General features: G+C 43.7%; 4 protein-coding genes across 4 annotated transcripts; 2 read left to right on the top strand and 2 right to left on the bottom strand.

Annotated features, from left to right (window-relative positions):
- Positions 1-1,864: 1,864 nt before the first annotated feature.
- Positions 1,865-2,564, bottom strand: ATNIH1004_011686 (uncharacterized protein; the record flags this gene model as incomplete). The annotated part of the gene is made up of 2 exons (XM_033576248.1): positions 1,865-1,990; positions 2,043-2,564. 2 exons carry the CDS (start codon positions 2,562-2,564, stop codon positions 1,865-1,867), a joined length of 648 nt encoding a protein of 215 aa, XP_033420912.1.
- Positions 2,565-7,942: 5,378 nt separating this feature from the next.
- On the bottom strand, positions 7,943-8,362 carry ATNIH1004_011685 (PaaI family thioesterase; the record flags this gene model as incomplete). The annotated part of the gene is made up of 1 exon (XM_033576247.1): positions 7,943-8,362. One exon carries the CDS (start codon positions 8,360-8,362, stop codon positions 7,943-7,945), a length of 420 nt encoding a protein of 139 aa, XP_033420911.1.
- A 1,353-nt stretch (positions 8,363-9,715) lies between these two features.
- ATNIH1004_011684 (uncharacterized protein) lies at positions 9,716-10,329 on the top strand (the record flags this gene model as incomplete). Its single annotated transcript, XM_033576246.1, has 3 exons — positions 9,716-9,786; positions 9,810-9,887; positions 9,960-10,329. The coding sequence occupies 3 exons, from the start codon at positions 9,716-9,718 to the stop codon at positions 10,327-10,329; spliced, it is 519 nt and encodes a 172-aa protein (XP_033420910.1).
- A 4,603-nt stretch (positions 10,330-14,932) lies between these two features.
- On the top strand, positions 14,933-16,002 carry ATNIH1004_011683 (uncharacterized protein; the record flags this gene model as incomplete). The annotated part of the gene is made up of 4 exons (XM_033576245.1): positions 14,933-15,133; positions 15,224-15,283; positions 15,340-15,409; positions 15,557-16,002. 4 exons carry the CDS (start codon positions 14,933-14,935, stop codon positions 16,000-16,002), a joined length of 777 nt encoding a protein of 258 aa, XP_033420909.1.
- Between the last annotated feature and the right edge of the window lie 719 nt (positions 16,003-16,721).

The following is a 16,721-nucleotide window of genomic DNA, read 5'->3' as shown; positions in this document are numbered from 1 at the left end:
TCGCAAGCAGCGAGGGAAGGGATGTTTATGGAGAGACTTCTAAGGGATCTGCAACTTCACCTGGATTCATCAAGTTCAATTCATGTGATAATATGCAGACAATCCGACTTGTTAATGAGAATAACCGACTGCAAACACGGCTTCGTCATGTGGACATCCATAATCACTGGCTAAGGCAAGAGGCAGAGTCAGGAAGGATCCAAATTGAATATTGCCCCACCAACAAGATGTTGGCAGATGGACTCACCAAGGCGCTTCCAAGGGAGAAATTCGAGCTATTTGTGAAGCAGCTTGGTCTAGTTGACATATCTAGGCAGAGGACAAAAGGGGAGGATGAAAATCATCGACATTTTGATGAATTTGATGATATTCTGTGTGGAGAATGAATATGGGAATAGCTTCAAGTTCAGGTTCAAAGGATGTTTTGGAACCTGAGGGGGTGTGTCAGAATAAAGCTAGTCCATATTGGGACATCATGTGAATATATATACCCAATACTCCTCATAGAGGGGTTGGGCAGAGAATCCTTCTGAATACAACAACTTCATACCCCCCATATAATCTAACACAAGGTTGTGGGTCACATGATACGTCCCAATGTAGTATAGTCTTGACCTGTGCAAATAGATGTTTCCTAATCGGGTTAGTGACCTGTGCAGGCAGAATTTTGACCTGTGCAAATAGTGGCGCCCGTGACAAGAGATGACACGTGACCATACTGAATGCGGTAGGCCCCCATCCTATTTGGTACTTAGCCTATCATATAGGTTCTACAGGTTCAGCCCCTGACACGACGCCTCCTAGCTTTGATATTTATTTCCGGGTCAAATGTCTGCTGAAGCCATGCTAACCCTAGCTCGCTCATCTTTAGCTCAGCCAGATGGTGAAGATGCAAAGAAAAATTGCTGCGTTCGCTGTATCAAAGTCTTGAAGCCAGGAGTCTTGTAGATACCGCTTGGTATGTCAAATCAGGAGAAAGACGTTTGGTCTGCGCAGATGCATATTAATCCACTCCCGATTACCATTCTGTAGGCATTGTTAGAGACCTCCTTGCTTATATAATCGTCTGGTAGATCCTCTTGTCCTTAGGGGGTATGCCAATGAGAAATCCTTCCTAGTCCATGTTGTACATATTCTCTTGCTGTATATAGTATTTCTTGATCTTCCGGTCCAAGAATTCAAAATATAGAGTGTATTTTAATGCAGAATCAGCATGCTTGCGTGCAGAATTGATACCAGTTCTTTTTGATGCTGCGCGGCCAGGCCACTTCTTTCCTGGCTTAGTTCCAGTAATATCCTTAGCAAAATTCCGTAGCATCTTCTACGTACAATATACACCCCATTTGACTTATTTATACAAGATACAAGCGTTTTGGCTTGCTCATTGTTGAGGAATCGCTGGTCTTCATTCCGCAGTGATGCCTTTACAGGGTTGATTGGTCAACACCAAACCATTTTGCAATTTGAGTATAGTTAATTCATTCTCCTGGCTCTAAAAAATCGATTGCAGCTCACCCGGCTTCTGTAAAGCTATATTGAATGATTTATTTTTGGTTTAAATTTGATGTGGCTAGATGTTTAAAATACTTAGACGAGGTGTGATATGTATAAACCTTATAATGGTCTGTGGTGTACTGTACCTACCACCTACAGCCCGAATTCATCACTTACCGACTAAACGTAGATTTTTAAACTACCATATCTCATAGGCAAGAAAATAAATAACGAAATAACCGTAACAGCTTAAATGGTACTAATCCGAGAATAATAATCGGAGGGAAACATACATATTGCAAAGATAAACAGTTCTGTCAAATACCCAGCTACATATCTACTCCACCATAGGTGTTAAAAGTAGTCGTATCTAACCGTAGTATGGGGCCTCAGTTCCACTATGAAGAGGCTGTGAGCCATTAACGAATGTATTCGTAATCGATGCCAGATACGCTTGGGATCCCAGACGCTCCTTCAGCCCTCTTACTATGAGGCCCTAATATGCGTCAGTGAGCCTGTTCTGGTCAACAATCCGAAACTGCACTTACAGTGAAGATTGTGTCGCACATGGAACTCGTTTGAGCCATGAGTAGATACGAAACAGACTCCGCTTCAGGATCTAGATTCATTCCGCCTGAGAGATATCGTGCAGTTGCTGGTGGAATTTCCCAGGGTGTCTCTGGCTGTCCAACGGATGGTGGTTGCGATTGTTCATCCGGCCAATTTTGCTGGGGATTGGATGGGTAGAAATGGTAGTAGGGGTCGTACACGTAAGGTTGGTGCAAATGATTGTTTGGAGGTATTGCATCGAATAGATCAGACCCCGCAGATCCTGCGATACCCGATACATGGACTGACCTGACCTGAGACCTGGTGTCTTCCGAGTCAGAATCACGGTTTAGAGCCTGCCCATTTGTTGAAGGAGATGGTAATTTCTCAGAATCTCTAGGGCAGTCGAGGCTATCGCGGGCTCGTTGTGTTGTGGGCTCCTCCACTGGAGCGGAAACCTCCGCCTGTCCCTGACCGACTGGTGCTGTTAATGATCTCGGATCGATGTAGCTGTTCTCCATTGGTGACTACTTTGGATAGGGAGCTTGACGGAGATATCTGTATCGGATATTTTCATATCGCCTAGCTATATATGCCTTTACCCCTCATTCCCTTAGCCGGTTCTTGACCAAAGGCTCACTTACGGATAGGGTTTATGGGTACCGGCTACTGCATAAATATATTTAGTAGTAGCTTGCGACAACATTCTTAGGTGCTATGATGGAGCCTTTTCTTAAAATATATCAAAAATTGGGGCCAGTTCCACATAGAGCAGACCAAATTTAGATATCCTAGTTGATTGGCAAATGGGATGCGTTGGAAATGAAGCACGATCTATATTAGGGATACTACTAGCTGAGGCGGCGATGTTTAGTCCGCTGCCTACGATGAAAGGGCCACTGGAATGTAGATCTATTGGCCAGCTGAATACGCGTATGAGCTAGTATCTCCGATCTATTGATAAAAATCCATCTATATTGAAAAGTGAGGTCCCTTAACTATCTGAAGTCGGACCGAGTGGGTGCTGAATAATAAGTGATATTGGGTCACGAACACCAATGATGTGCGTCAAATCCCTAGCCAGAACTATTGGGGCTTGCTAAAACAATCTAGTAGGCAATTTCCTAACACGCAAGTTGTACACAAATGAAGAATTGCCAATTAGCAACTGTGGAAATAGCGGTGCGAAGCACTCCTTGTGGTTTGTGGATTCAACCCCTGAATCCTTTAGTTAGTGGAGCACCTTTGACGTTGCGTACCGAGCACCCTAGATAGGAATGTTAAGAAAGTTGGTTGAGATACTGTGATTCGTGGTGCTGCCACAGATGAAATTACTTCTTAATTGAGCTAATTTGGCCTGTAGCTAATCTACACCGTTAGCTCCCTCCGCATCACTTCCCCTGAATTCCACAACAGCAACAGATATCCTTAGTTGTAGGAGAACAACAGCTAATGCGATGGTGTAAACTAGATTCCAGAGACTATTTATTTTGGCCGTACTGTAAGGCGGCAGTTCTATCGATCTTTGTTTTGTATACTAATGAAATAGCCATAATCGACTAAGTCCAGTTTAGAGTGGTGTGTAGGGCGCCTTGTACCTTATAACAAGCTGGTTATTTTCGGCGGTACACGGCTATAAGCACACCTACATAAACAGGATCATCCGGTTACGAGATAATCAATCTGAGCAAAATGGAGAGCATAAATCTATCCTTACATGACTGTAATTTAGTTAGGTGGTCAATATTACCTGTAGGTAGAACCTCCTTTCGCACCCTGTATTCGGATCATCGGTTGTCAAGGCCAGACTTCAGCCGGGAATCTTAACCAGGGCTGGTGCCACACTAACATAAAATTAATGCCAGAATAGTTACAGTAGCATTATAACGAAAATGCTGTACCGATCACCGATGCAAGATTACCGTAGTAAACCCGCTTTGGGAACACATTTCATTATATGTATCACCCAAACCGATTGACCGTGAATAACTCTCTGTTTTCGAAATTATTGTCTGTATGATGTTGGGCTTAAAAAGCTTCAAAGTGGATTAAGAAGCAAATAGGTTGCTTGGACATTACGTTATCGGTTCAAGGCAGTAATGGTCGACTTGTCAGTATCGTGCAGTATTGTGCTTTCAGCTTCAAATTCTAGCATACAGGGCACCAGTCTTTGAGGCTCTTTGTTCTGGGCAAGACGGACAGCATGGCGGTTGGATCCTTTACTCTCATTCGAATTGGAGGAAAAATCAAATAGCATATGTTTGGCAAACAGCTCCATGAAGCCAGTGTTCTATGTATGTCCAGCGCTGTCTTTGCCCTCAGCAGTTCATAAAGGAATCCCATTAATAAATTCTGTAGACTGTAGCTCAACACTTCTTCATTATTTGTTTTTTTGAAGGGATTTACCCGACTGCAAAAAAAAAAAAAAAAAAAAAAAAAAAAAAAATTTTAAAAAAAAAAAAAGGGGAATTTTCCCCCCCAAAAAAAAAAAAAAAAAAAAAAAAAAAAAAATTCTCAACAGAAACCCAAAATCTGCAAGCTTAATTGTGTGAGCGCCACCCCAAAAAAGGTCGATTCAGCGACAGTTAGGCATGCTCAAAATAAATAAAGGAGGAAATAGATCGGATGACGTCGCAAATAAGCAAAGCTTTATACATAAGGCGATTAGGAGATGCACCAGTCTTTGCCCTGTGTCACGGCGTGAGCATGGCGGAACAACTGGATTCTATTTTGACGAAGGCATCGCTTGAAGAACTCGTAAACAGAGCGGCGCGAGGTCAGAACTAAACTATCTACAGGCGGTGAAGGGAGGCAGAACCCGAATCCTGACACCCTGGCTGTTTTTGTTAGATAGCAAAAACGCCTCGAAAGTCGAGCAGAGTACGAAGCAAGTTTAAATTCTTAGTTATCGAATATCTAAGAGGGTCTCGGGAAGGTGAATGAGCCGGAAGTTACACTGAAGAATATTTCCTTTTGGAGCTGAATGTGGTAAATTAATACCTGGGACTGGCGAAAAAGCAAAGCTTAGACTTCTGCAAGCTTTGTAGAAATAACTACGTCTGTACAGTAATAACGTCTGTCACCACCCAACGCCCGCCACCAACCAACGCCCCGCTCCGAAGCCAGCGAACGAGGCAACAAATGAAACTATTCAGCCATGTACAACTTATATTTTGAAGAGATTTTTTGATGTATTGTTCTTGAGCTTCTAAAGTATTTATATACAAATTTTAAGCGTCACGAAAGCGGTGGGGGAGGCGTATTTGCCTGTCGCGACGACTTTGCGGTACAGAGGCCTCAGGAGACTCTTCAGGCGCTATAGAAGTAATATCTGTAGTATTTTGACCAGTATTTGTTGTAGATTGCTTCTTTTGACCACTCTTTGGTGTTTTGAAGCCATTTTGAAGCTGCCGATCTGCCTCTTTATCAACTCGCTCTGCCTCCTTTTGACGCTTTTTTTCCTCTGCCTGGCGCTCGCGAAGAACTTTATCAGCAGCTCGCTTTTCCTTTCTTTCTTAAAGTGATCGCTGTTTCTCTTTTTTGCCTGCTGTCGACGAAGCCTATCTTGCTCTTTTGAAGCTTTTGCGAGCTTTACTTCTCGGTCTTTCGCTGCATGAAACTCGCGCGCTTGCTGTATTTTCTTAGGCGAGTAAAAAATCGCACCACCGCTGTCTGGCTCTTGTAGTTAAAATACCAGAGGCTTAGCACGTTGCCGCTTCATTTTCTTATTAGATAAAGCTGTTCTGAGGCCAGTATTCTCTAGTCTTAGCAGAGCATTTTCTATGGCAAGCTAGTATATTATAGAAGAAAGCTTTTTTGCACTTTTATTATAGTAATTAACAACAGCAGCTCTGATCATTTGCTGGATAAAACGCCAGTTATCACCATTAACAACTGACTTGGAGGAGAGATAAGAACTACTAGATGTTAGCCGTTGGTCTCCGGGGCGCAGGAAACGTTGCAGAACTGCTTCAGGATTAAATAGCCATATACCAGTACTTCTGAAGTCAGATTGAAAGTTTTTGGGTGTCAAAGCCTTTTGCCATGCTGGCCAAAACATTCTGAAGAAGTCCCGCTTTGTAATACTGCAGAGGCCTTGAGATTGATGCAGAAATTGCTCCAGTTTTTCTAAATAGGCTTTAGCAAGCGGAGAGAAGACACTGACATCAAGCAGCTGCAGAGAATGCGTTGAATAACACGGATAAGTTATTGTATTAATCTATTTGCTTCACAGAAATCTAAAAACATTGTGACGTGGGATCGGTGGCCATCAAGAAATAAAGTCTCCAGCTCCGCTTTGCCTTTGGCTTCGTTTCTCGTTCAAAAACCGTAGTAAGCCATTGATATCCGAGCTCATCATTTGTCCATCCAGATTCTGAAGAGGCAAGGAAGCAATTATGAAGTTTTTCATCAAAATTTTGAAGCCAGGAATCTTGTATTTTGCCAGAGGATGCTTGATAGATCAGACCAGGCGCTATTGCTGTTCCGTCGGCGCAAATACATGCAATTGTCGTTATCTACTCTTTATTACCATCTTGCAAGCGTTGTAGAGAGCTGTCCCTCTCATATTTTGCTTTAGAAAAGATCCTGCGGCCTTTAGGTAGTATTCCGATAAGAAATCCCTTCTCGTCCATGTTGTAGATATTCTGCGGTTCTATATTATATTCGTCCAATTTAGCAGCTGCGTAATTAAAGTATAAAGAGTATTTATATACTGAATCTGACCGTTTTCTTGATTAATCGATTGCTCCGGTATATCGCGAGATAATATTATTTTGATGGCGCTTTAAGAAGCGCGCTGGCCACTGCTTTCCTGGCTTTTTTTCCACAGATTGTTTTAGCAAAATTCCGAAGCATCTCATGCGTAGGATACAGGCCTCTCTGCGACTGCTTATTTATATACTTTATAAGCATTTTGGACTGCGCGTTGTTGAGTAATTGCTGGCTTTTGTCCCTGACATCTCTTGGCGCCTGTTTTCCTTGATGGCGCCTCGCAAGCGTGGATCGATCAACACCAAACTGTTTCGCAATTTTAGTATATGAAAATGTTTCTCCTGGCTCCAATAAAGCGACTGCTTCCAGCGCTTCATCAATCGGAGCCATATTGACTGAGATATGTGGTGTTGAAGTTGCTGGGTTGAACAGTCGGTGAGCAAAATGCGGGGCGTTGGTTGGTGGCGGGCGTTGGGCGGTGACAGACGCTATCCTCTCCCTAGAATGCCCTTTTAAAATTGACACTAAAAGCACTTGCAGGCCTTGTCAACTAGGTTCGTAGGGTTTAAATGATTGTCTCTATAGTATGTCGTGATATCCTCACGGACTACGATCTCTCTCACTGCTATAATTCGTATGTAACAGCGAGCGACCAGGAGGAACGAGTTCCGCGTTGGGATGGCAGTCACGATTGAGAAATCTGGCCGGCCCCATCAGAGAATAAGTAACATTTCTCATTGCGAAATACACGACGCTAGTGTCAAGCCCAGCTCGTTCCAGCTCATCGTCAGATATACGGACTAAACTACTGATCAATATTCAATCGGGCTGCCTTTTTGGATTTCTCTTCTGGCACGTACTGTGGTTTGTGTTTATTGTAGAGTCTAGTTTCTATAAATTTAGTTTGGAGCATGGCCAATTTGTGCTGTAGAAGATGATTATCATATCCCTAAAGGAGCGTTAACACTTAATGGCACTTATTAACAGTATCGCGGCAAATTTCACAGTTTGATAATTGTGTAGGAGTTTGATCCCTCTTGCGGAAGCCTATTCTACATGATGGAGTAGAGTCTTATCCGGTTCCCCCCTTTTCTTACCCTACACCATCTCTTCCCCTCCCCATCTATTTTTCCTCTTTCCTGATTCCTAAAAGCTTCTGGTCCCATGTAGGCACTACCAGTTTCGTTTATGATTTAGGCTGTATAAATAAGGCATCTGCTTCAACCGCATTAATCATCGAGCCAGTACTCTCATCTCGCATACATATGCACCCCTTCATGTATTTTTTCCGCCCGTCGGTTTTGGCCTGCCAAACGCGAATTGTGATGGGAACTTCCGGTGGAATTGACCGGTAATATTTCACACTAAGCTGGGCTGTTACTGCAGGATTGCAGCAGTTTGCAAACATGTGGTCGAGCAGCAAAGCGGAAACACCCCCATGGAGCTTTCCAGGATAAAAGCAGACGCGCTGATCAGGGGTTAATCGCACGGTAGTTTCCGTTATCTGACCTAAAGGGCTAGGTACCGCGATAGCCTCTGGCTTCTGCGAAGGTAGGATGCGGCCAATTCGTCCTAGAGCGCTCATGAGCTCCGTATGCGAATTCATCTTGGACGGTTAGTATTCTCAGGACCTTTTTTTGAGAAGATGGACACTACCTTAGAGACTGCTGGGTGGCCTAAAAAGGCTGAAATAGAGCTGAATGGCCTACACAGTCTCCGAAGATTGAATTGATACATTGTACGAGTCATGACTGCCCAGATGTTGCGAATCATGATTGCTTGGAGTATCGAAGAGGAAGCTCACAACAATGTCTTCTGCCCGAAGCTGGATATGGCTATGCTGCAGAAGGGTTTTAAACCTGCTTAGTTGAGACTGATTGAGACCAGTGCGACTAATGTGAAATTCATCAAGCAGACATCGTTAATTTACGTGAGTTAACATAACGTTTCATATAATCTGGTTCTGTAAACTGGTGCTTCTTCTCCGGAATGACGATCTTGGGCTCTGTGACTGAACCTGGTTTTTTGTTTTCTTTTTTTAATATACTGTATTGCAACTGTTCTACGTACAGTATGTATGAATAACTAAAATGGTTCATATATTCCATGTTCTAGTATTCCATGTTCTAAGTTTGTGGACGGTGTACTGCTGCTTTTCCTTCCTAAACCAAATCATTTCGTCTGTAACTAAATAGTAACCTAGGTGCCCATAATATAATAGTATTGCGGAAAAGGACCGTAGAAAGGTTGCCCATCTAGCACAGATGTCCATCAAGGCGGCCCCAATGAGAGAACCATATTGATAGAAATATAGCAGCGGATGCCTGAAAAGCTTCAAAGTAGTGAGGAAAAGGACGATTGCTACGTGACAGCACAAGAATCTAAGCTCTTTATTTATATAAGCATCCCTGTAGTGTCAGGCCACGAACTACAGCATATTATGTGCATTCACTCTGTAATTTTTTTCACAAAGATATCACCAGTATTCTATTAGGTCACTATCTTAAAGTCAAATAAATTACCCCTGTGTTTCAGTGGTCCTAAAGGAATATTATTTTACGACTGGGACACCCCTGTCGAGCAGGGTGGCTCAAGTGAGATCAAAGTAAAACAACTCGGACGATATACGCTCGGAGGCTTTATTGGGAACAAACAGGACAGGCCGAAGCAATGCTGCTGTATGCCTTGGAATGCAATCTGCTCTGAAAAGAAAGTTTCAGGTACATTGTATCAATTATTACAGATTCGATTTTACGTGTTCTTACATAGCTGACTTACTCGAAGGCGAATGCTGACATTACCGAACAATAGGGAGATCTATTTTAATCCGATGACTGGAACCTACGACTCTTATAGCTTCCATAAACAATCGTGGCCGCGATAAGCAAGAGCATCACGGACATATGAAACTTCACCGTCAACCATTATCTGGAGCAAGGTACGTTGAACTGTCCTCACCATGTCTCCATTTATTAACCATGGCGACATGCGGGACCTGGCATTAGTTCCGAACGAGCCTACAACCACAAGGTAAAATAGGCACACGGTGGTAGAGCTGCCGTGGCTCGTCGTGAGGCGTCTGAACACTTCCCAGAAATGCGTTCTGCTGTGGCATCCACTCATTTCGTGAAGTAAGTCTCTACTCTACCCCAATCCGAATGGGAAAGCTACGAAAGTTATATGTAATACTAAATACACTGCAGGTTCCATCCCTTCCAGCAAAAGAGGAATCAGCTTGATGCTGATGCCAAGATCGCCCTCCGGAATGACATCTGGGAGACACTCAACAGTGGCCCCTCAGATTCTTCTGCCGGTGAAGGTGTTGACAATCTCACATCGGCGCCGACTGTCGCAGCGGTGCATGAAGATGACACAGGAGGCAAAGTTGAACCATATGATGTGGCCGGGCAAATGATCCTGCCAGTTGCCGTTAATAAGGCTGTTGAGAGGTTCGAGATGCAGGAGGCAGAGAAGCTTGTCAAAGAATATGAGATGGTGCCATACGAACAAAAGGCTGCTCCAGGCTATTTGGCCGATGATGATTTTGAGCTAGTTGATCATGGTTGGCTGTAGTTCCTTACGATCTATCTCTATTTACTGGTCTGTTCCTGTTCCTGGGAAGGCTAGGATGCGGTTAAATAGAGATTCTGCGGGTTTTGAGATATTCTGATGGTGCGTTATTGTTGCTATTAATCACATTCCCGAATAACATTTTTTTGCTTTAGACCAGCTGCTTCATAACTATTATATCATCCAAATCGTATTATAATCAAGAGAAGCTTATCAACTTATCAGCTCGTTTTAGTGCCAGAAATTGTACGTAAGACGATTTTAAGACCCCCTCTTCATCACCTGACTCTTGTCATCATTATTTGGTCCAGGCTTGGCAATGATTTGGTTACCATTGTATCTGACAAGGGCTAGAATACTCATACATGACAACCGGATTCGGGTGCGTGCAATTAGGGGTCCCAGACAAATCGCGCACCTGAGCCTAGTATGGACATAGATGCGGCTGCTGATGACATCTGTGAGCCAATGACGATGACCAAGTTCTATGCCTTTGCTTGATGAGTTTGCGTTCGCATATTCGTGACCGGGCATGGCGGAACGAGACGCGAGCTTAATTACTAATCTAGAAGACCAGTTTCGACCACATACGTACATACTCAAGCCCCAGCAACTGAATTACGACAGAAGCCCTCGACTTGCAAGGTGGACTGGGCAAGCAACGCCACGAAAACATATATGCACATACGAATGCCTTATTTAACCGTTGCCAAAGAGCTTAAAGGCATTTAGGCGGTTGCAATGCGTCTCAGGCCCCCCCCCAAAAAAAAAAAAAGCCGTGTTTCGGCCGTCCTTGGACGCAGTTATCGATCTCGTCAAAACATTCCAGGAGGCTCGGTCCATTATATGAAAAGAACGTGTCTTAAAGTCAAGATCTTGATAACTTTGATTAAATTGTTCAAGACCTATGCAAGTTCGCTCGGCCTGCAAGCTAAGATAAATATAAAAATTATAATTCTAAGTCTCCATATAATATTTGTACGAGTGCTCTTACATGGTGGTCTCAAGGTCAACAATAAAAGTGCTAGCCAAGGCTTTCTTACATAGCAATTAATATCCTATCAATTCCAGCAATAAGTGATGAACCTGAGCGTGTCTTTTTAGGAGCACGTCGTATAATCTCATGGGAAAGGGCGCAGCTATCAGCTCAGAATATTAAGTGGACAGAATGACTAAAATACTGGCAAACAAGTGGTGTTTTAGAAGTTTAAAAGATATTTTAGGTTGATTTGGCTTTATTTCTATCTCCTTTTCGTAGACCGTAACAGTTAAATACTTGCTGTATTTTTGTATGACAGCGCCAAGAAATTATTGGTGATAATCGACTGTCAATAATCGATTATCAATCGGCGGCGATTCGATTAATCGTTGCCCACCCTGAGTGAGTTAACCGTGTTAGGTCCTCCACGATCCTAGCTCGAGGCTGCTCGCCGCGGTACGGCTCTAGGAAACTACAACGTCTAGATCATATGTATCTATCTGGTTGGGCGCTGCTCAAACAAATGGATCAGCAGTCCCCAGCTCGGTAACGAGGACATCTGTGTCCCCAGCGTGGGCGCTGCCGTAGGACCACGCTCGCCGTGGTCAACCCCTTCCGACATAAGTACGAGAAACTCGTCAATGAAGTCAACCGAAAATCGCCGACAGCGGCGACGTGATCCTCACCGTCGGCAACATGAGGACGCCGAATTATTGCAACAAACCACGCCTCCATGGCAGACAGTCCTAGGTGCGAGTGCGCGCTTAAGCGCCGTGGATACCCAGTGTCTCTCCATCAGGTAGACGTTAAGATCATTGGAAGGACTCCTACGACCCCGAATTCAACGTGATCGGTATCAGCACATCTTAAAGTCCCTTAGCAAGCCTAGTGATGCAAAGCCAGAAAGACCTTTGCACACACACTGGGCTAGTATATAGATTTCAAAAAGTATATATTCAGCATTCATCTGATAACTCTGCAACTTCAACGAGGCATGCGTGGTCACTGTACACTGTGAGTTCCTTCCGCTAAAAAAAGCACAGATCGGTTACAAAAATAGGCCAAAGACGCATTAGCAAACTAGAGTAGCGGCAGATCTGGCGTTGAGAATATATATAAAGAGAGCCCTCCTTCAAGTAAAACGTTCATACTCCCACTCAATATCGTATGGGGCCAAAAAACCCATATTTGGAAAATCTCATCCAACTAACTGTTAAGGAATGCTGTTCGTCTTTACTCCCCTGCTATTTTGCTAACCGACGCTAGACTGCCTACGTGATCTGCTACCGCAAAGCCGCCAGCGTGCACTCGTTTGATTCTCCCATAGTCCTGTTTCCGAAAGCTCCACAGGCTTTGCACCAACTACACGAGAAGTTATACAACCTCGCCTATGGAGCTCGTTTGAGCCGGAATACCATTACCTTAGGGCTGCTGTTTTTACACCGACTCAGAATCTCTCTGGGCCAATCTGGCATTCGCTGGCGTTTAAACCAGGCATTGGTATTAGCAGTAGTTTTGGCACACAAAGGTACCCTCTTTCGCCATAACTCTCATTGGATACTTTATACACTGCCCACTGACCGAGTTTAGCATCCAACGACTGTACGTTTAGGAATCGTGACTGGGCCTTTTTCACGGAAGTCGAGCTGCCTTTCTTTAATCAACAGGAAAAAAAATTTCTTCGTGACATACAATGGAACGTCATAGTGTCCCCGGCCCAGTGGTCATCATGGATGGTCCTCCAGACCCGCATACAGCTCGAAATAGGTGGCCAAAGTCGCCATCTACAGATTACTTCCAAGAAAAGTGAGATAACCAGATCTCTAGCCTTACGTGAGCACCATCCCCCCACAAAGCGCTTTCTACGGGCACAGAGCGCCTATCCGCCGTCCACGTCCACGGCTAGCACTCCAAATTCCCTGGAACACATGGAGAGTGATAATACTGTTCAGAGGTACATCTCTACGCTAGCCAGCAGCGCCATCCTCGCGATACCTAAACCATGCTGCGGTTGCACAACATGATAAATTATATGATATTAGGAATAAGATAAGACTAGAGTGTAGGCTATAATGATCGGTAGGCCTTATTGGCTGTACTCTAGTCACATTGACTTTATGAAATACGGAGTATGTCTTCGGAGAACTGCCCCTCGAAAACTATAATAATATACATACATGCATGTGTATGATGATTGGACTACTATACATCCTTTTCTGCGTCTTTTCTTGGCTGTTTAGCTCTTTACTAATTGCTGCCTTTTATTGACTTCCTATCTCTGTCCATAGCATCCGTCTTAAACGGGCCAAATTATGACCTCCAATGAAGTGAAATGTATAGCTGGAAAACATCACTTCTACTTACATAAGAGGATCCGAAAGAAGAGAGAGATGCAGAAAGGAAATTTTAACAGGCCTTTAATGCGCTTTCTCGTCTAGATCCTGAAGCTGATGGAGTTTGCTGACCAACGCAGTGGTCATCTTCTGGGTCCCATTGGTTGTGTCTTGTAGTTGTTTCAGATCTCTTTCTTGAATCACTTCCTGCTTCATGTCTCGAATGTCTGTAGCGAGGGACTAGATCAAGTCTCTCCGATCCCCTAATGTCTCCTTTTGCCGCGCACGACGGAAGTCTTAGAGTTCCCGGTTCGGAAGCTCCATTATCAATTATGTAAAAGGCGAATAAACGTTTAAAATGTGGTGTAAAAGGTCACGGCCCAATCTAGGACAGGAAAGAAATGAATCAATTCCCACTAACTAGGTAGATCTTCAATGTGAATATTGAACATGAAGAGGAGAGGAAGAGAGGATAGACGTCGAGGCTAATATTACTCATTATTCAGCATCTGCTCGGTCCGACTCAGCTCTCCCAGATAGATTTCAGATAGCTAAAGACCTTAACCTTTTCAATGCAGGTCCATTATTATTCACAAGATTGGTGATACTAGCTCATACGCCTTCCCCTGATACCTACACACAGGTTTTCAACACTCACCTTGAAATAATTCATCCTTTCTATGGCGACGCCCAACATGGTTTCTCTGTGTTCGCTTATATACTCTATTTTATCTAATACAGGAAACTTCCGCCTCCAACGGTCTATTTTCGAAATAGAGGTCTATTGATGCTCTTTCGATTCAGGGAAGATGGGTGGTTTTTGGCCACAAATATATCTAGTTTATTGTGAACAGCTATTTTAGGCTTAGATCTTATGCTCTGTTTATATACTTATTTATATATATACATGCGTTTATTTGCCTTTTTTTTACTAGTACCCTAGCTTCACTGATGGATCGCACTTTTTCACGATTATTAAGCTTACTATGGCAAGTTAATATATTCTTTCTAATTGTGACTGCATTACATGCGCATACTAGCACCAGATCATACTCACACGGCTCGCATGGCAGCCACTAAGCGTGTGGTGGGTACTATGCTGACTGGGTAAGCTGTTTATACTGGATCTATTCCATACCGTCCTAACAGTAATTGCTAATATTCTAAAGACTGTTTACCAGAATTTCACCCCTACAGATCTGGATGCAGGGCTATTCACACATATTAACTACGCCTTCGCGGATATTATCCCAACGGAACAGTCTACCTCTTTGACCCTTGGGCCGCCACCCAGATGAAGTTTCCAGGTGACCGAAAATCGGAATCAGGCGACAATATCTACGGCTGTGTGAAGCAGCTATTCCTTGTTAAGAAAAAGTACCGGAATCTAAAGTTAATGCTGTCCATCGGTGGGTATTCCCTGTCGGGAAACTTTACTACTCCAGCTAGCACGAAACAGGGAAGAAAGGAGTTTGCCGCCTCCACAGTGAAACTGGTGCAGGATCTAGGGTTTGATGGCATTGATATTGATTAGGAGGTAAGGATTTCCTCCACGACGCTCGGCAGTTATTGACCTATAATCCAGTATCCGACGGAGAATATGCAGCCCGATGACATGGTGCAGCTCCTTGCGGAGACCCGGTCGGTAAGTTAAGTGATCTAGCCCAGAACATGTGTATTAATTCTAACAGTTGTAACTAGGCTCTAGACGCTTACAGTAAGAAGCATGCTCAAAACAAACACTTCGAGCTGACTGTCGCCTCCCCAGCAGGTAAGACAACACACAACAGATCTGGTCTATGGCTGACCTTATTTCTTTTTTCTCCTCTTCCATAGGTCCCTCCCGCTACGCGAAAATGAAATTGCACGAGATGGACCGTACCTTGACTTCGGAACCTCATGGCATACGACTATTCAGGCTCATGGGATCAAATTGCTCGGCATCAGGCCAATATCTACCCCTCCATTTGCGATCCCAATGCCACCCAGTACGACATTGACAGCGCCATTAAGTATTACAGGTCTCAGGGGGTTGCCCCGGAAAAACTCGTTCTCGGAATGCCCTTGTACGCCCGTCGATTCAACAACACTCTCGGACTCGGGAGGGCATTCACGCACAGTGGCCAGACCGACGCCGTCCCCTACAAGGATCTGCCTGTCAGTGGAAACAATGTCTACAATCTTCAGCAGCCGGTGGCTAGTTACCTGTACAATATCACGAGTGGCTCCTTGTTCAGTTATGACACCCCAGAAATTATCAGCATGAAAGCCCGGTACATCATGCAGGAGAGACTCGGCGGCGCATGTTCTGGGAAGCAAGTGGTGACCGAAAGGGTCCCGGCAGTTTGGTGCGCAATACAGTGAACGGTTTTGTGGTATAAGTAGCCTCGTCCAAAGTGAAAATATGCTTAACTACCCTGCCTCTAAGTATAAAAATGTCAAACAGCAGTTCCGGCAGGCGCAAGAATGCGATTTAAACTATTTAGATAATGCAACTCTAACAACTATGGATATAACAAACTCACCAAGTAGCTTATTTATATTGTTTATATCTAGCTTTGTTTAAATTGCTTATCTCCCCGCATAGTCCCCTCACCACTTTTCTTCCTCCTCCCCACGCTTGAAATTCTTGTTAAGATAGCACCAATTCCATAAAGTTGCTCGGCCGTCACAATGGAAACCGGGTAAATGTAGACATCTGGTGGGGGCTAATTATTTGTTTCTAACACTGTAGCATATTCCTGCACCTTCGCAATAGTAATAGTACGGGCCTCGTCGATCCGTAGCATGTTGGGAGTATAGCAGTAGAAAAGCTGACATAGACCCCCAGCATTCTACAAAAGACAAAGCAAGACAGCAGTTGGCAGACGGCAGATTTCTTTCAATTAACTCATGTATTGCCTGTTTTGGTAAGATATATCCCATTTGGCTAGCTACAATCTACCGGAGAGTTTTGCTGCAAAATAACATCACAAGGTGACTTATTTATTGATAAAGATTTATATAAAAGTATATATAATACTATGAATGTATCAGAGGCTATTAATTTTACAGAATATTTTATCTGCTTAGTTTATCCTAGA

Source organism: Aspergillus tanneri, assembly GCF_003426965.1.
Source record: "Aspergillus tanneri strain NIH1004 chromosome Unknown AapTan_9_pilon_pilon_pilon, whole genome shotgun sequence".
In the NCBI taxonomy this organism is placed as follows: Eukaryota; Fungi; Ascomycota; class Eurotiomycetes; order Eurotiales; family Aspergillaceae; genus Aspergillus; species Aspergillus tanneri.
Note: the sequence above shows the minus strand (reverse complement) of the source record. Positions and strands in the feature narration are given on the sequence as shown.